This window comes from Sitodiplosis mosellana, unplaced genomic scaffold (genome assembly GCF_009176505.1).
Source record: "Sitodiplosis mosellana isolate CC-2019 unplaced genomic scaffold, AAFC_SMos_1.0 Smas_scaffold_3, whole genome shotgun sequence".
Lineage (NCBI taxonomy): Eukaryota > Metazoa > Arthropoda > Insecta > Diptera > Cecidomyiidae > Sitodiplosis > Sitodiplosis mosellana.
In genome coordinates this window covers 5,097,587-5,116,072 of record NW_022595246.1, presented here as the reverse complement: position 1 = coordinate 5,116,072, position 18,486 = coordinate 5,097,587, and the positions used below count along the sequence as shown (strand labels likewise).

The following is an 18,486-nucleotide window of genomic DNA, read 5'->3' as shown; positions in this document are numbered from 1 at the left end:
TTTTCTTTATTTTTTTCTTACTCTTTTTTTGAATTCAATACTCAGATCGGCGATAATAATATTTGAAATGGCTTTGTCATTTGGGAACAGATGTTCGGGTAAAATTATGGATGATTTATTTTGAGTTCCCAATTATTTGACAATGTGTTTGTCGTTTGCTTGAGAGAGAGCATAAACCTTAATGGATGTACTTATTTATTTGGTCATTTTTTAAAAATCTCTCAATTCCAATGACCAGTTTGGTCGGAATAAATAGAGTATATTAGTTTGGTTTAGTTTTATTGTTTGAAATAAGCGATATTAAGCCCCATCCGAGTAAATGCTCAATAATTTTTCATTTAAAATTATCCAAGATTCATATACCCAACTATAACCAAAATACTTATTAACATGATTTGAAATCACAGAAAAGTCATAAAAAGCATTGAATATGAAATGGGCGACGTTGACTCCCACTTATGGTTTAACCATTTTATAAAGATTTTCAATTAATTCCAGTCTGAAAAACTACAAGTCGTATTCTATGAAGATCAATTCAATCTTCGGAACAACAGTAATAAAGTCATAGATGCTTCGAATTTGTTCGAATCTAGGTTTTTATTGATAACATTCAATTCCAAAGTCTTTAATCTATTTTTCTCCCTCTGAATTTGTCAAAATTGTATATAGCTTTGGAAAAGGAACCCAAAGCAAATATCCATTCAAATGAGAGTTCAATTTTTTTTTGTTCAAATAAAATAGCCAGAAACAATGTTCCTAGCAAACGGTGGTTTCCGATAGGGATGACAGCGTGTTGGTTTTTGTAAATCACGTACGGGTGAAAGCAAATAAAGTTTGACATTTTGACAGTTGATTCAATTATCTTGATTACCGTACCGTATCAACAAATGTATGTGTATATTTTGTTATCATTCATTGTCTAATTTTCTCCTATCACTATATTCAGATTGTAACCGCATCTGAAATGGCATTCGTCTGAGAAAGAAAATTATGGAAAATTTTGTTCGTGTAAAATTATTGTTTTTCGCTAAATCACGTGAACTTGCTGGCTTGAGTGAATGTGACGTCGAGTTGCCAAAACGAATCCCATACGCAGACCTAGTTGAGCATTTAAGCAAAACGTACAATTTGCAGCCACTCCGAAAGACTTTTTTGGTTGCCTTAAACAGTGACTACTGTGACGAATCGACAGAGTTGTTGAATTTGAAAGCGGGAGACGAACTCGCTATCATTCCACCGATCAGTGGCGGATAAAGGAAGCGCCAAAGACGTAACAATGAATTTCGTCAAGTTGACAAAGGAGAAACTCGACATTAATTCAATTTCGGAGTTGGTTACCGACGAAAGGTGTGGCGCTGTTTCGATTTTTGTCGGAACAACAAGGGATAACTTTGATGATAAACCAGTAAGTATTCTAATTTTCTCGTTTGGAATAAGTCAATTTCATCAATATTTCTGGTTTTCATAGGTTTTATCATTGAAATATGAGGCTTATGACAAAATGGCAGACAAGATGATGAACAAAATTTGTGATGATATTCGTGAAAAGTGGACTGATGTGCTGCACATTGCATTGTATCATCGTCTTGGTTTGGTGCCGATAAAAGAGAGCAGCGTGGTGATTGCGATCAGTTCACCGCATCGTCAAGACAGTTTGGAAGCCGTCCAATTTGCTATCGATGAATTGAAACGTACGGTGCCGATTTGGAAAAAGGAAATCTACGGTGGCGATTACGAAGGTACCGAAATGTGGAAAGAGAACAAAGAATGCGGATGGTCACAGCCTGAAACCGTCTAACCAAAACCAAAAAGAAATCAAAGCAATTTCAGCCAAATACTAGAACCATAGTAGTCAATTGCATATCAGTAGATCTATTTTCCATTTTGTAATTCACTAATTTTCTTCTAAATACAATATTATTGTGCCAAATATTAACCTCGCCCCATCTTTTCACTCGATAAACTTCCGTTTTGAATTGGTGTTTATTTTTTTTTTCCACAGCGCCTGCGCCTCAGCCGCCTCAAAAGCGCCCCAAACGAACTAAATCCCATGTGAATTTCGACGCTTGCTGTCCCATTAGCAACGATGTCATTGTGTCAAAGAGCCTACTCCAAATCCGAGCAGATGAGTTGGAAATAAAGCGTCGCATCGCATCGTTCATTGGACGTAAACGAGAGGAGATTAACAACAGTAATGTGCATGACTTTATTAAAGACACTCAAGAGGATGAAATGAGATGTGCCCGTGTTAATAGCACGGTATATCGAATTAAAGGCTCAAAAGGTCATTTAAAGGTACATCGTGTGAAAAATGAAACCGGTCCACAGACAACGAACTATAAAATTGCCTTGGATAAACTCATGGAAAATAATTCACCAATTAAAATCAAACCTGACCCAGATGCGCCGGTAAAACCATTATCCAGCGGCATTGAAGAACGTATTTCAAACGTTGAGGGTTATCTTAATATGTCCGCTGAGAATGTGTCTACCAAAACAGTATTCGCACGATTGAAAGCAATAGAACAGAGAATTTTGTACTTGGAAACGCTTTCGCCGGAGTATTCACACTTTTTGGTAAGGCATTTTGAACAGGTTTTCATACGATTTTTATTTATTCATTTTTTAATTGAACAATCGTGATTTCAACACTATAAACTAACGCAAAGTCAATACGATTGACCCAATTCACGACTATTTGTCCATTGGTTCGCTATTTCATTGCTTTTCATTTAATTTTTTTTTCTTTTTCAATCAATTTCCAGAATAAATCAACGCAAAATATCGACAATGTGCCAAGTATCAAGAAAGAACGAAAAAAGAAATATACTCCCGCTGAGTTGGACGAATTATTGAAAAATGTGACCAACAAAATTAGCTCTTAATACATATTTTGTTTTATTTTCCTTTATAAAATGTAATAAAAACGTAAATAAAATTGATTTTATGCATGAAAAAAAACATTAAGTTTTGTTGTTGGTCGCCTCTTGTACAGCACTTTCTGGAACGATTTTTGCCACTTTCCGTGGTTCTTTGGCCAGTGTTTCTGGGCACTGCATCTCTGTCCAACTCACGGGCACCATTGGAACGCCTAAAAAAACGAGATGCATTCTAATACTTGGCATTCACTAATTTATGAACATTCAATTTTACCTTGTGGACCAGATTCGGCTGCGTGTGCTACGACGACACCCAATTCATATTCGGCTGTGCTCAATTGATAGCAATGTAATTCGTTTTGTGGCAGCTAAACAAAAAGAAACAATTTTCGTATGAATTTCAACACGGAATATGCCATTGTGTTTGGAGACCACTTACAATTCTAGCTAAAATGATGTCTCCGGGTCGAAATGATTTGTACATATCCACTTCATCCTTTCGTTCAGCTCGAACGTCCTCTTTTCGCAGTAGGGCCCGGTAGACTCGTTTTAGAATCACATCACCAATGCAAATGATTGCACATTTGGCAAAACGTTGATTTATCACTGTCACTCGAGCCGTCACAATATCACCAGCCACTGGAACGATTGTTTGATTGCCGAGCGTTTTCACTTCGATGATTTTTGACTGGAAAATCGAAAACATGAGAAAAATGCCACATTTTTTTGCAAAAAAAAAATGTGGGCCACTTACTTTGTCTTTCTGTGAACTGTTCACAATACCAGCCAATAGTGAGTAAATGTAACCCTGTCTCTCGTATGTACCCTCGCCAGAAACGGTGTTTTCATCTGATAAACACAACCGCTGTCCTGGAACACATATCAGTTCACTCTTTTTACCTGTTTCGCCCATTTTTCACCGCTAAATCTTTATACCGAATCAACACATCGACCGTGCATGTGTGTTTTCAAAACAAACTCAGTTTTGAGGTTATGTTACCACGCAGTGCTGTCAAAATGTGCTGAATTGCTTTGAATTTAAACAGAAAAACGATGATGATTAACCGCCAAATTTTTATTAGGAGAGGATTTTCTAAGAAAGCCCATGATAAAATTATAATGCTGGTGGCCTGGTCTTACTTTGCCATATGATAAAAATTAATTTCACGCTTTTCAGGAACGACAGACAATTTTCTTTAATTTCAATCACATCTTATCTAGGTTATTACAAAATCTGGTTGCTATTTTTTTTTATGCATTTGTCAATTCGATTCTCATTTCAATTCTCTGTTTCAATTCACTTGGAATCTGAATACTATCATTCACATTGGATACAATTGATCTTTATGTTTTTAATCTTGGATTGGCTTCTAAGCCGATGATTTGGCCTCTAGGCCGCAGTGATTTGGCTTCTAAGCCGATGAACATATTCGATTTAAAATTAAACAATTTCTCTCTTACAAAATCAATATAAAAACAATATTAAATAAAACAAACAAATAGAAAATACATTAAAATCACCATCAGTCCAGCTTCGTCTGAGCACAGAAAATATTGCATGAACGAACCAAATGCTCATTTAACTTGTCTTTTTCGATTGTTTGCGAGCAAATTGGACATTGTTGTGGAAGTATGTAGGTTTCTGAAACAAAACGGATGTTTGAACCGGCGAACGTTTTCTCGAACATAGCGCCGTAATCGGTGCAACAGCAACAAACGAACATCCAGTTGTTTAAGCAGGACAGATCATGTTCGGGTATATTATGAACAATAATCTTATCGGTGATTGGTTTAATCGATACGTAGCCAGTTTTGCGAATTTCTTGAAAATTATCTACTTCTTCATTGTCGTCTTCGTCTTCGTCATCATCAGAGATGCAAACCACGGTATCATTGAATTTGTGCACATTGATTTCGTCATCGACATCAATCCATTCATCGAATGAGTCTGTGGTCAAATGGGCTCGATGTGTATAATTGAACGACAAGTTTGTTCCCGATAATCGATTTATGGAGTCCATTGCACGCTTGAGCATCACTTGAAAATGTTTCGACTGTTCATCGTCACTGTCGTCATTATTTTTGACTTCGGACAACTTCGAGTCGATGTACAACACAACCATTTCATACTGTGAGAAAAAACACCAAATGTCCCAGTTAATTCATTGCTATTCCAAATTGAACCAACACAACGTTTGCAACACAAGACATTTGGAAAATTGATTAAAAAAAATCTTACCAAAAGTGATTCCACCAATTGTTTGCGTGTACATTTTGCCAGCAGAGGTTTGCTCATGCAAATCATTGTTTTTGTATTGAAGACTTTCTTAGCAATCACACCAACAGCCGTACGCGTCTTGAGCTCGGTCAACCATTTCAAAGTGATGCCATTCAATGCGTTGTTGAAGAAATGCTCGTTGAGCGAAGCAAACAATGAGTTCACAATGGTGTCGGATCCAGTAAACGATTTTTGTGCAGTGACCACCGGCATTGCAACAGCGATTGTTGTTTTTGTTTATTGGTAGCGTTTTGTTTGTTCGTAGCGGATTTTTCTTAGTTTTTCCTGTAGGCCTTTGCCTAGTTTTGTCATTGCATAATCAAGTTGTTCTTCTGTCAGTTTTTGGTGGGCAATTTTGTTTTTCATTAGAATATTATCAAACAAATTGATGATTTATGAACAAAAAATAATTTTTCATTACCTGTTCTACTTTTTCTTTAAACGTCATGGACATTTTTCAACGTCTGACTGTCAATACCAAAGTGCAAAGTGTATAGGATATCGCGCCAAAACTGATGGTATATGATTTGCATGCGAACTGCACTGATTGAGTTAGGTGATTGTGTTTGCGCACACTGGACAAGCGCCCACCAACTTGAATAAGCAACGAATTGAACGGTAAAATTAGTGTCATTGATGACCACCAGAGAGCTGATTTGTTTGTACTTAATTGGACTTGATTTGCATATCGGATTCAAAAGTACAAATAGTGATTTTTATGTTTTTCTTTGTTAAAAACAAAATAATTCGTGGTATTAATGATTTATCGGATTTTTTTTTCTCAGATTGTGTCAACAAGCTCACACATGAATGTTACAAAAATGAACCCAAACCACTTCTCGATAAATTTCATTCGTACTTTAAATTTAAAACGATTCACAATACCTTTGAAAGAAATCGAAGTCTTTTTCAATCATTTTATTCTCAAAATGAAGCCACAAAATTTACGTGTATTTTGTTGATCGATTCCATTTGCTTACTTGAAATTTGATATACTTACAGTATATTTGAGTGATTTAAATTTATTGGTCTCATATCGACTATTCCATTTTCTAAAACAAATATAAACGATTTTTTTCAGATTCAGTACTTATTGATGTTCTAAAATGATTATGAATAATTTTGTTTTTGTCAAAAGGATATATATGTTGCATGATCAATTAATTTCTTCCTGAAAAAGACGAATAAACAACGAATTTTTGATATTCAGAAGCATTGATCGATCCATCACAATTAATTGAGATTATTTCGAGTAACGAAAAGAACATGCAAACATGAATTGGATGTTTAAATGTTGAAAAGTATTTGTTCCAATGGAATATTATATTGCGAATGCTTTTAAGCCCCTACAGAAGGTGAATACGTAAAAGGATATGAATTAATGGAGATTAAGAGTGATCTGTGGTATCTACTCAGTTTTTCTGGAACTACAACAATTTGGGTTATATCTTGCCTTGCCTTGCCTTGCCCGAAACCATATATATATCGAACAATTTGAGCCAATTCTTCATTCGGCTTAAGTTTAGAATGATACAGTCTCTTTGTGTATTTGAAATATCATCAAGTTACCTTTGCTCCTCAGTCAGAGAGTGAAAAAGAGAATTTTAACGAAGTAACATATTCAGTAGTTTTAACACGAATCGCCACGTTTGTTTGACTACCTCAAGACAAAAAGTTAAGGAGTAAAGCAATCCTATAGCACAAGAAAATTATTCTGGTTTTGTTTTGAGTTTAATTTATATATTTTCAATTAAAAAATGTACAGTTTATTTATATATTGAATAAATATTTCGTTGTTATTTCAGCTCACGTAAAGACTGAATTGTACCACGAATCGTCATGGATGTTGAAATGCCACCGGCACAAGATTTGCCACAACACATTCTGGATGCTTTGAATGATGATTTTATTCAGTCAGTTTTTCGTTGATTGGACAGCGCGCGCAACTTTTTGAGCGCAGCAGAAACGTGCATTCGATTCCAGGAAAATGCAAAGCTCATTTTCCATGCACAATTCAGAAAGATCCGAATTGGTGAATTATTATCGTATGTCGATAATCAATATGTATGTAGTTGGAATGGAAACAAGGTTTTATGACTCAAAACCCGTCAGTTATTAGAAGATCTAACATTTCTGATGATATACTAATTAGATTCTATCATTTGGAGACAACACACAAACAATGAAACTTGGATTCATATATAAAATCGCGGAAAACGATAAAATAACGTGTAATTTGAAATAAAAAACAATGAAGTGGCCAATACTATTACCCGATGTACGAACCTGTCAAACGTATCTGTCAACTTAGTGGCATTTCAAATTACACGTTAGTTTTTTTTTTTTTGGTTTTACACGATTTTCCATATATATTAATCCAAGCTTGATATCATCGTGTTATTTCTCAATTTCTTTAATTTGATTAAATTTACTGAATTGTAACATAAATCCCGTCGCATCTTCTATGGAGAGGTTCCCTTGTTGATATCGAACGATTAATCCAAATAAAAAAAACGAAAAAACGTAAGTATCTACAAGAATACATCAAGGCAAAGAACATGTTTGGAAATGGTTACAACATTTCTGAAGTTGATTACTTACCCACTAAAGAGATATTGCAATTAACTTCTATTAGTTCCAAAAAATATTATTAGTTGGTGGAATATTGAAAATCTGAAATAGGCTAACTCTTCATACTGTTTTTCTAACATTCGCAATGAATCAGTCTCGTTTTGGAATTGAAACTCTATCAAGTTGCCTTTGCTCCTCAGTCTGAGAGTGAAAAGCGAATTTTAATAAAGTAACATTTTCAATAGTTATCATACGAATTGCTGCGTTTGTTGAACTACTTCGAGACAGAAAGATAGGAAAAACAGTATTTCGACTAAAGTTTTATAGCGAAAAGTTGTCCGGTTTTTTCGTAGTTAGATTTATTTTTAGTTTTAAATTAAATTTTTTCCTCTTAATATTATAAGTCAATCCGTAACGTGTTAAATAAAAAAAAATCCTTATTTCAGCTCGTGCCTAACTGAATTGTACCACGAATCTTCATGGATGATCATGTTGAAATGCCACCGGCACAAGATTCGCCAAAGCACATTCTGAACGCTTTGAATGATGATTGCATTCAGTCAATTTTTCGTCAAATGGATTGCGTGCGAGACTTTTTGAGTGCAGCAGAAACATGCCGTGGATTCCAGGAAAATGCGAAGCTCACATTCCGGACAAAGTACAGAAAGATTCGAGTTGGTGAATTATACAACAAAAGCGATAACACTAATACCGTAACAGTGAATCGATTGCCAAGTTTGCTCAACATCTTCGGCCATTTGATTGTGAACATTTATTTCGATGGAGAAGAACTCCATAACGATATTCAAAATATGATCGCCGATCATTGTGGAAAAACACTGAGGACATTCAAAATTTGTTCATCCAATGTGGTCAATTTCAACACCCGATCACCATTTCAAGCGTTAGCCGAACTAGAAATACTTGATACAAACATTCGCAATTTTGAGTGTACGTCACAACTGAGGAGATTGGTGATATGGGGAAGAGTCAGTGATTGGGAATGGCTCATTCAACCATTCCCGCAATTGGAAATTGTTACATTGTATGTCGTCCACGAATTGCGATTTGATCAGGCCGTTGAATTCTTAAAATTAAATCCACAACTGAAGAGCCTCTACATTCGATTGTGTAAACAAATAACACCGCAAATTTACGAAAACATCGCCAATCTGACACCAAATCTGGAAAAGCTGTTCGTACACTTGCATAGTTCATCACCCAGTTTAAATGAACACATGCTGCACATAGGCAAATTGCAGAACCTAAGATCTTTGGCTATTACCGCGCGTGTTATCATTCCAGTAGGGAGACTAATCGAATGTCTTATTGAAAACAAAGTGCTTATAGAATTTTTAGGAATTTTGAATGATTATACGCAATTTTCCACATCCAAATTGAATATTTTGGAGTTGAAACAACTGAAAAAACTGTGTATTACGCAAATGTCAGATGAAACACTCTTGGAATATGTTAAACATTTACCGGCTTTGGAAGAAATGATCTGTGTGAAACAGGACAATATTAGGAGTATTAGCCCGAAAATATCCTTAGCAGGTATTAAGAAAGCCCTGAAATATGGTGAACACTTATCGGCTCTTTCAGTCGATACGAAAGACATGACAATAGACTCGGATGATTTTAAATCGGTATTGAGTTTAGCTAAGCAGAATCGTGTTAAAGTGACAATCGTCATTGAAAACGGCACAATCAATGTACCAAACGAACTACTAGAAGCAAATCGTAAATGGCTTGATGTTATGGAAAATTCATTTCTAAAAAGTTTAAGATGTCAACTGAATATTGACACTTGGTTTGAATAAACAAAAACAAATGGAAAAAAAATTGTTTTCATATTAGTTTAAGCACTTCGATACGTAAAGATGCAGACTGCAATTTCTCTGAATTGTTACACTTTCTTGAAAATGAAGAAATAAAAATTAAAAATAGAAAGAACATTTAAACCGACATAACCAAATTGTTTGCTGCCAAACTTTGTCTCGCTCACGCCAACTGTCACACTGACTTGTTCGTATACGAATTGCTGTTAGCGTAAAAGAGAGAATTGTTCGCAGTAGACTCAGTTTAGTTGTTCTTTAATACGAATTTTGTTTTCGTACATTTTCATGTTTTACTTACAGTACATTAACTTTTACAGTCGAATCGCTTCGAGAATTCAAAGCACTTTCACGACCTAGAACACATCACATTGAATTTATGCTAACCTTCTACGTTTACAAATCGATCGATAATTGGAATGGAAACAAGGTCTATCTGATCCAAAACTCTACTGAATAAACAAAAGCTCTAATGTTTTTGACGATATACAAATCGCATACTTCCAAATCTAGGAAATTGACTTAATTTTTACATAATTTTCCTCACAGCTTCTATTAAGAGGTTGACTTGTTGGCATTAAATGATTGATTCAAATAAAAAACGTAGGTTTCTATAAGAATACAAGGCAAAGATCATGTTTGAAAATGTTTACAACATTTCTGAAGTATTAGTTTCAACATTTGATTACACAGAGTGCAAGCTTATTTGTGATTTTCCTGTAGCACATTCTTCAGCATGAAGAATATTGATTAAAACTCTAAATTCAACACGAATTTTCATTTTTATTCAATTTTTTAAAGAATCTTTTTGATTTTTGTATTTGTTTTATGTATTTTGTTGATAAAATCGAGTCGATATTTCATTTGCTTACTTGATATTTGATATGCTTACAGTAGAATTGTGTGATTTAAATGGGAATCTATTGATTTTAAAGTCGACTATTCTATTTTCTAAAAACAAAAACGATTTTTAAGCTCTAATATTGATATTCCGAGACGAATATGAATATTTTGGCGACATTTGTTCCACTTGGTTGGCCATCTCTGAAAACGGTCATGCTCATTTCAATTTCAATATCTTGTGGCCCCTCCAAACTTTCCATCAAACTCAAGCGTGCTTCATTTTGGAATTTGTCCATGCTGAAATTGAAAACCGATTGTCGATATTATCTCCATTCTTTTTTACTAAAGAATCGCCAAGACACTATTTCCAAGGCACACAATTGTAATCGTGTATGATTCTTCTGTAATTGTCCACCGATCGTTTCCTTGGAAATAGCAAATATACGATCGTGCACGATTATTTCCATATAAAAAAGAAAGATCGTTGACCGATTCAGAATCGTACACAATTGCAATCATGTGCCTTAGAAATAGTGCCTTTAAATGTCAATAAATGAACTATTTATATATGCTTCGAGCCACTATATGGTTCGAAATCGTAGTGAAAGAACACAAAATCGACTCGAGACGATATAAAATGATTGAAAATCACTTAAAAAAAGATGAAATACTAATAACAAACCTGAAGAATTGGTCGCTTACACGTCGAACATTGCCACGTGCTTGTGTATTTACGATTTTCATGTCGAAATCGATGTTCTCATACCAGCTCGGTCCTTTGTATGTGAAAAGAACTCTGCCAGTTGGCGGCAAAGACATTTGAGAAACCAATGTTATAAAATGGAATGTAATCGAAGCTGGTCTTCGGTAGCATTCCATATCTCCGTGATCGCATGTTAATGAAATTCGTTTGCAGCGGCTGAAATTTACCAATTACATATTTAAATTAAATTATGATTAACATACTCTAATTTCGTTTATAGAATAATTTCAAAATTCAATTTTGAAATGCTTGAAAATAGAATTGGAGAATGGCTTACTTTTTATGCGTGGGATCATTCATGTAATCAGGTGGACAGTTTTTGTATGTACACCGGTAGCTTCCTCGTATATTTGTGCAGATTGCATTCGGGCCGGTGCACACATTTTCTGTGGCACATTCATCAATATCCTTTAATCAGAAGATATGAACAAAACACATTCAAATTAGCGACTATATAGTATTGAAATTGGCTCTTGGCGCCATTGTTTTTTACCTGACACGATCTGTTATCGGAACCAAGTGTATAGCCTGATGGACAAGTGCAACGATATGAGCCACGGGTATTTTCACATACTCCTAAGCACAAATTGTATGATTTGTGCACTTCACACTCGTTAATGTCTGAGATTCAAGGGAAATTATGGTTAATATTTGTTCGAAATTCAATAGGCTAAATGAGACATAATACTCTGTCAGATGAGCCTTACCTTCACATGTTCGATTATTTTCACCTAAACGGAATCCAGTTTCACAAGCACAGCGATATGATCCCCAGTAATTGATACACTTTTGTTGGCATAGACCAGGAATTTCAAGGCATTCATTGACATCAACACAGATTTTATCATCTTCATTTCCGTCTTGTTTTTTGAACCCATCTTTACAGTCACATCGATACGAACCGATTGTGTTTATACAATTCGAATTGCTGGAACATACCTAGAAATGGATTTTATTGAAATTAGATTAGAGATTTCAATATAGAACCAAGTAGAATAAACAAAAAAATATGGCAGTTTGTCTCTTAATAACCTGTCCCTTGTAGAAATCACATTCATCTATATCGTCACAACGTCTTTGTGCATTCAAAGCATGGCCAGCGGGACAAGAGCATGTATAACCACCCGGTTTATTCTTGCAGATTTCATCTGGGCCACAATTTGCTGTCCCTTGCTGGCATTCATCGATATCTAGATTCAGAACGAATGGAATGAGTTTCAATGAAAAATGCTAAATGAAATGAAAAATAAATCACATAAAAACTTGAAAATAAAAGGCATGCAATTATTGATAAACATTTTTAGTAAAAAAAAAGAAGAATTCAAATCCAACCTTTTATGAAAATGATTAAAAAAAAATTAGACGAAGAAGAAAATCTAAAGGTCGTTAATACATTACTTGATTAGTTACCCCAAATCCAATAGTAAGCTAGTAAAATAGAACTTATTGAACCGGATTCGAGATGAGATTCAGATTGAATTGATCACTGTTTTAGTTTTACCTTTAAATGAATGTGCGATGTGCACTGTCTGATCTAAAAGCAACATATTTTTGCGACTATTCATATTATCACAATGGAACAGAGAAAAACCGCCACCCATCATTAGCAAAGAGATGTTATTGATAGAAAACAAGCTAGAATATCGAAGCATCTTCACCACTAAATCGATATGTTTAAGGTATGTATCTGATACGGGTGCTTAGATTAATGTGTGTACCAATGCATTGAGTTCCTTCGTCATTTGATGTGTACCCTCCTGAGCACTGGAGTAAACTTTGGCACTTATAAGATCCGTTCGTATTGATGCATCTTTGATTACGTCGGCAAGGATTAGATTGAACACACTCATCGATATCTGCCGATATTGAATATTTAATGGTTGAAAACATTATTATTTAAAGCAAATCTGTATTTTCGATCATTTCGTACATTTTTTCAATCGAAAATGAACAAACCAAATGTTTTAGAAAAATGATCACATAAAATCAGTTTACCTATACAAGCGCCTTGATTGCTTCGTTGGAATCCTTCGTTGCATGGACCGTACCGTTGATCATAGTCAATGTGTCGCGGCACTGGTGTTGTTGTATGTGGCCAAACGTTCAATCGACTGCTATACGATTGTGTATACGGTGGATAGTACTGAGTATGAACGTACGGACGTTTGGTTGTTGTCGTGGATGTCGTGGAAGTGGTTGTCGTTGAAGTCGTTGTGTAACGCGGCTTTTCACAACGGAATGATCCTTTTGTATTACGGCATTCGTATGGTCTTATGCAATTGTGGCGGCCCAACGCACATTCGTCATCATCTTTATGTATACATTTGAGGAAAATGAATTGAAATAGTCATTTTTTTTTTAAATTTTAGTTTATAAAAACCGTTGAATCAACCCCAAAGTTTAATATTGAATCAAATATTCGTTTTTTTAGTAAAGATTCAGATTTTAGCGTTTAAAAACGCGACTAATGTCAGTATACTGACTACAACCCATTGAATCGAAATTTATTTCTCTGTGCGTCATTGCTTGAATTCACAGGCGTGTGGCTCATGGTGCTGTTTTTATATTCAAATGACTTGGTTCAATGAAGCTCTGTTGTTATTGTAATGTGAATCATTTGAATTCACTGAACCGAGTTAATGTATGCAATAAAAGTGCACTATTTCAAATAGCCTCTGAATTGCTGACGAATCGAATCCATTCTAATTTTATTCAAACTATGACATACCATCACAGTTGCTAGTTTCAGCATTCAATGTATAGCCCGTTCCACAGCTCTGTAGTCGAATGCATGTGTACGAACCAATCGTATTGTCACACCTTTGCGTATCCAAACAGTCATGGTTGTTGATTTGACACTCGTTTATATCTAACAAACAAATATTGTTTCTGTCATTTTTCCCACTTTATTTACATTTGATAACAACATTTACTCACCAACGCATGCATTCACTACTTTATCCATGGTGAAGCCGGTTTTGCATTCACATCGGAATGATCCTAAGTTATTTATGCAGTTCTGATTGCTATCACATGCCGTTTTGTCCACGGCACATTCGTCAATGTCTGGGTTTTGTGTAAGAAACATTTATTTTTATCGTAAAACCTATTTACTTAGAATATCAACAATTTCGAGGTAGAGATACCGATTCCTTACCGACACACTTATCAAAATGTTGTTTATATCCCTTCGAGCAGGTCAAATTTCGTTTCTGCGGTGAAAATGGCACGGAGTCGGTTCTGAAATTAGGAAATATTTCCATAGAGAGATAAATAATTTTCGATTGTTTAATCAGTTCAACTCAAAAACTGATAGTAAATCTATTTATATTTATCAACGTACTGAGTTGTGGTCTTTTTTGATTCAGCACAATCATATCCACCCGGAATGTTAACACACTGACGATTCGCAGGACATTTTCCAATACCTAATTCGCACTCATTTATATCTAACAAAAAGAAGTTTGGTTTTATATTTGAAATGAAAAAGCATTAAAAAGTCGCGTAATGTTACCAATGCACTGTTTGATTTTCGGATCAAATTTAAAACCATTGGGGCATTGCGACACTTGCATTACATCCAAACATTTATAGGTTCCCGGTACGTTGTAACAGACTTGTGATTCCAAATTACAAGTGACGTCAGGTCCTTCACATTCGTTTATATCGTCGCATGTGCCCGTTTGTTCATTTTTCGTATAGCCCGTTGAACAATCCCTGAAAATACATTTATGTTACACGGTTGCATATCGGTACCTAATTTGAATCAGTTCAAATGTCGTCATACTCAGTGGGATTGTTAGTGACTTCGTTCAATTTCTCTGCCGATGAGTCATCGTCCTCCTTAACGCAAGTTCTCTTATCATCTCCCAATTTGTAGCCTTCTTTGCATTTACATACATACGACTCGTCGGTTGGTTCACAAATCTGTGAGCACAAATTCTCAAGTTTGGTGCAAATATCTGTTAAAACAACGTAGATATTATGTGAAAAGGCACATTTTCCCAATTGATCTGTTTTAGATAAATCACTCACTTTCATCTTCGTTAATCACAAAACTGTCCGTGGATTTCATTTCATTGCAGCAATAATTGTATGAATCGTCGAATGGAGTACCAAACAAAATGCCTATCGAACATTCTTCTTGCATTGTGCCCAACACCAAACCGACCTTGCATGCCTCACAACAGTTCTTGTAGAATTCGATGCCAGTTTGATTTCCAGGATTATGACAATCTTTACCTTCTTTCGCTGCCTGAACGCCGATTTTACACTGTTCAATTCGAAGCTTTGAATTGCAACAAATTTCGGCCGAGAAAAAACACGATGACATCAATTCAGCTTGAACAGATGGCATTTCGTAGGCTTTACAATTGCTTTCTTTTTCCGCGTGCTGCTCACCAGTTGTACAACATTTCAATAGGTCTTCATCGAATTTCGCTTTTGAGAATATAAATTAGTGGGTAAATCAAGGGAATTATTCAAGAAAAAACAAGTGTGAACTTGATATTGGAAATTTAGAAGGTTAGGTTTATTATTATTTTATTTTTAACTAGAACCATACATGTTGAACGCGTGTTCTAGACGATTTAAAAAAAATAAAACACGCTCTTTCCGGTCAAATTTCAACTTTAACCCATAATATATGTCGTATATTGAGTATAGGGAAAACCATGCTATGCATGATTCATTTTTTTAGGTTCTATTCAACTTTTGGATTTGAACTAGGTGTAAATTCGTTGTTTCTTTTCATTTAAAGCTTTTTCAGATATTTTTTTCATTATTCCTTTTTTTATTTTCAAAACTTCATATTTTTTTCAAATTCTCTTCAAATAAACTTTTAATAACTTCTAATCACTTCTTATGCTAGAACTTTGATTGTTTTTTTTGAGTATTAAAACACAGAACAAGAATTTTTTTTCATATATAAACTTACATTGATCAAGTGATTCACTAAAACCCACATTGAACACCAGAACTAATAAAATAGCGCCAGTGATAGGCTTTTTCAATTTTTTCATTACTCCCATTTTTCCACGTTCACAATCACTTGTGGAATATTCCAAGTCAGACAGCACTTAAAACGTTAAAAAATCTCAACTACTTTTCAACTCCGTCCAACGAAAGCCAATCCAAGACACAACGTAATCAATGAATGGTCTGCACGAAACTAACGATTACTTCATCGGTACACAGGCTAGTGAGTAAAATTCTGTGTGGCACGCATAATGTTCCATGTACGGAAAAAAAAAATTTCAATGCAAAAAAGTAAAGTTCAAAAGCAGGCCAAGGTTAAACTTCCACACTGGATACTAGCGCGCTCGAGTTACACTATAGTATATATCCTGTTTTGTGTCCAGTGTTCACGTTCGTTTAGGTATACATAATGTGCACCTAATAAATTCTCGATGTCACAATTTTGTTTTAAATTGAGTCAATGCCAAAATTAACAACAATTCCGATTTATCACTCCGTTTTTCCCACCCGAGTTTAAAATCAGAACATTCTGACCCAACGACAATACACTTCTGTTGTCCACCGTATGCCTATCGTGCACTGTCAACGAACAGACAAACTAAGATATTATTTTGTATTGAATGGGTATTTACTTGGTGCGCTCGCTTGACTTCAGTGGTTGTCTTTCATTTGCTTTTGCTTGTTACAATTTTCTAGTCATCGAATATTCATAAGGCTGTGTGGATAACAATGAATTTTGAATATAGTCATCGCTACCAGCCAATCGAACGAACGAATCGTTCGGAACGATATCGCTTAAGAATCGAATTTCAATCGCAATCATTGTTTAAACAACAACTGTTTTATTACACACTGAACCAGCAACAACAACAACACCATCGACAGTATGGAGAAAGAGTCGCAACGTGGTTTTGATTGAGCAAATCGAATAGAAAACGAAGGATTTTCTCTTATCAAATTTATATAGTGGAATCAAAGTTAATAGATAAAGCGGCTGGAGTGGGTTCAATGATTTTGTTTAAATAAAAGCGTTAAAGGAATGCATTTCGAAACATACAACAGAATACAACACTTGGTATATTCTTACTTGATATTCTTATTTGAAATAAAACACAAAATTGTCCAATTCAACACAAAACGGGTTTCATTTAACGACATAGTTGAATTTACTGCAGGTGAAATGAGCGTCTCAGTGCTTCATTGATGACTCGGTTCTTGTTTAGTTACGGGGAAATCTTATACAGATATTACCGATGCACTTATGTCCTTCATCGCAATCTGTATCTTCTTGGCAGAAATACGAAAATGGATCACCCTGCGCTTCCACTGTAAAAATAAGAGATAACAACGGAAAGGGATAAGTGCAAATAACACTCCATTAAAATTAACCATAATCAGAAGTTTAATTGAAATCTACAAATCTATAAGTGAGTCATTTGATCACGTCTGTTTTTGGCGGCGAATTGTGTTCTTAACCCATTTTCTACCAGCGTCCTATATATAGGACGCAAAAATTGCCGATTTTTTTATAACTTCTTTTACATTTTCTTCTATCCTGATCAAACGGCTTGGAATTTTCAAATGCCGTTTTGCATGTGTGTTGGAAAAGGTTTGAAAAGGGTTTTCCCAGATTTTCAAGGTTTTCCAACTCGCAGTTTTGCAGAAAATGCCGGAAAATTGTGAAAATTTAAAACGTGTCGGGAAATTCGGAAACTTTGGGAAAATCATATTTGGGCTCTAAAAAGTATCTCACCAAAATTTCATCAAAAAATTTGAAAAAATCCACAGTTCAAAGTTTTTGCTCAATAGGGTTTATCACTTTCCAATTCATTGATTCCACAGCGGATGATGTGTTCAATATTTTTCGAATGTTATCAGATTTTTCCATAATTTGAACACTTTGTACGTCAATTTTCACTGAAATGAGTGAATTATTCATACTAGAAAAGATCTAAATTGATATGAAATATATTTGATTGGTATTATCAATAAATTGCATTCAAGTTTCTTTAAATTCGTCCCACAAATTCATTACTTTAATGATAATAATTCCAAGAATCTCTCGGCTCAATCAGTCAGCTTAAAGTCATTGATTGAAGCAATCGAATTGATTACAATGAAATCACATTATAGATTTCGGCGAATTTTCCAAATGATTCGTATCAATTTGAGGAAGATATTTGTGATCATCACAATAACAACTTTCGTTATAGACAAGACAAATGCAGAAGTGTGTGAAAGAAAGCGTGAAAGAGACTATGAAATACCATCGAAATTTTATTAAAAAGGGAGGTTAGTTCAACGGATCTTGTCTCAAGAGAAAGGGCCAATATGTTT

At 34.9% G+C, this 18,486-nt stretch overlaps 4 protein-coding genes across 5 annotated transcripts; 2 read left to right on the top strand and 2 right to left on the bottom strand.

Annotated features, from left to right (window-relative positions):
• The first annotated feature begins 845 nt into the window (after positions 1–845).
• Positions 846–2,961, top strand: LOC129566070 (molybdopterin synthase catalytic subunit). Its single transcript, XM_055441604.1, has 4 exons — positions 846–1,405; positions 1,469–1,739; positions 2,003–2,577; positions 2,766–2,961. Exons 1-4 carry the CDS (start codon positions 1,277–1,279, stop codon positions 2,883–2,885), a joined length of 1,095 nt encoding a protein of 364 aa, XP_055297579.1. The 5' UTR covers positions 846–1,276; the 3' UTR covers positions 2,886–2,961.
• On the bottom strand, positions 2,875–5,762 carry LOC129566072 (exosome complex component CSL4). Of its 2 annotated transcripts, XM_055441608.1 has the most exons (7): positions 5,579–5,737; positions 5,119–5,489; positions 4,020–5,008; positions 3,634–3,909; positions 3,319–3,567; positions 3,154–3,247; positions 2,875–3,091 (listed from the first exon to the last, which is right to left on the bottom strand). In XM_055441608.1, exons 4-7 carry the CDS (start codon positions 3,790–3,792, stop codon positions 2,964–2,966), a joined length of 630 nt encoding a protein of 209 aa, XP_055297583.1. In that variant the 5' UTR covers positions 3,793–3,909; positions 4,020–5,008; positions 5,119–5,489; positions 5,579–5,737; the 3' UTR covers positions 2,875–2,963. The 2 variants fall into 2 exon arrangements, with proteins under 2 accessions (XP_055297583.1, XP_055297582.1); XM_055441607.1 differs by lacking the exons at positions 2,875–3,091; positions 3,154–3,247; positions 3,319–3,567; positions 3,634–3,909 and having other exon boundaries at positions 4,050–5,008; positions 5,579–5,762.
• Positions 5,763–7,458: 1,696 nt separating this feature from the next.
• LOC129566062 (uncharacterized) lies at positions 7,459–9,847 on the top strand. Its single transcript, XM_055441599.1, has 2 exons — positions 7,459–7,680; positions 8,175–9,847. The coding sequence occupies exon 2, from the start codon at positions 8,208–8,210 to the stop codon at positions 9,549–9,551; it is 1,344 nt and encodes a 447-aa protein (XP_055297574.1). The 5' UTR covers positions 7,459–7,680; positions 8,175–8,207; the 3' UTR covers positions 9,552–9,847.
• Positions 9,848–10,329: 482 nt separating this feature from the next.
• LOC129566060 (fibulin-1) lies at positions 10,330–16,805 on the bottom strand. Its single transcript, XM_055441596.1, has 16 exons — positions 16,109–16,805; positions 15,208–15,612; positions 14,960–15,134; positions 14,687–14,889; positions 14,516–14,621; positions 14,330–14,412; positions 14,110–14,238; positions 13,901–14,041; positions 13,168–13,482; positions 12,891–13,028; positions 12,205–12,362; positions 11,880–12,111; positions 11,666–11,793; positions 11,450–11,580; positions 11,092–11,328; positions 10,330–10,706 (listed from the first exon to the last, which is right to left on the bottom strand). The coding sequence occupies exons 1-16, from the start codon at positions 16,200–16,202 to the stop codon at positions 10,544–10,546; spliced, it is 2,838 nt and encodes a 945-aa protein (XP_055297571.1). The 5' UTR covers positions 16,203–16,805; the 3' UTR covers positions 10,330–10,543.
• Positions 16,806–18,486: the final 1,681 nt, after the last annotated feature.

What these genes read in the sequence shown, in the direction of transcription:
- LOC129566072 (XM_055441607.1), bottom strand. Translation starts at nt 5,370, where the DNA reads ATGCCGGTGGTCACTGCACAAAAATCGTTTACTGGATCCGACACCATT. An exon ending in AATTGGTGGAATCACTTTTG is followed by an intron (nt 5,009 to 5,118) that starts GTAAGATTTTTT and finishes TTTTTCTCACAG; the next exon opens with TATGAAATGGTTGTGTTGTA.
- LOC129566060 (XM_055441596.1), bottom strand. Translation starts at nt 16,202, where the DNA reads ATGGGAGTAATGAAAAAATTGAAAAAGCCTATCACTGGCGCTATTTTA. An exon ending in GTCACTAACAATCCCACTGA is followed by an intron (nt 14,890 to 14,959) that starts GTATGACGACAT and finishes ATGTATTTTCAG; the next exon opens with GGATTGTTCAACGGGCTATA. An exon ending in AATGATCCCACGCATAAAAA is followed by an intron (nt 11,329 to 11,449) that starts GTAAGCCATTCT and finishes GGTAAATTTCAG; the next exon opens with CCGCTGCAAACGAATTTCAT.
- LOC129566062 (XM_055441599.1), top strand. Translation starts at nt 8,208, where the DNA reads ATGGATGATCATGTTGAAATGCCACCGGCACAAGATTCGCCAAAGCAC.
- LOC129566070 (XM_055441604.1), top strand. Translation starts at nt 1,277, where the DNA reads ATGAATTTCGTCAAGTTGACAAAGGAGAAACTCGACATTAATTCAATT. An exon ending in ATAACTTTGATGATAAACCA is followed by an intron (nt 1,406 to 1,468) that starts GTAAGTATTCTA and finishes TGGTTTTCATAG; the next exon opens with GTTTTATCATTGAAATATGA. An exon ending in CTACGGTGGCGATTACGAAG is followed by an intron (nt 1,740 to 2,002) that starts GTACCGAAATGT and finishes TTTTTTCCACAG; the next exon opens with CGCCTGCGCCTCAGCCGCCT.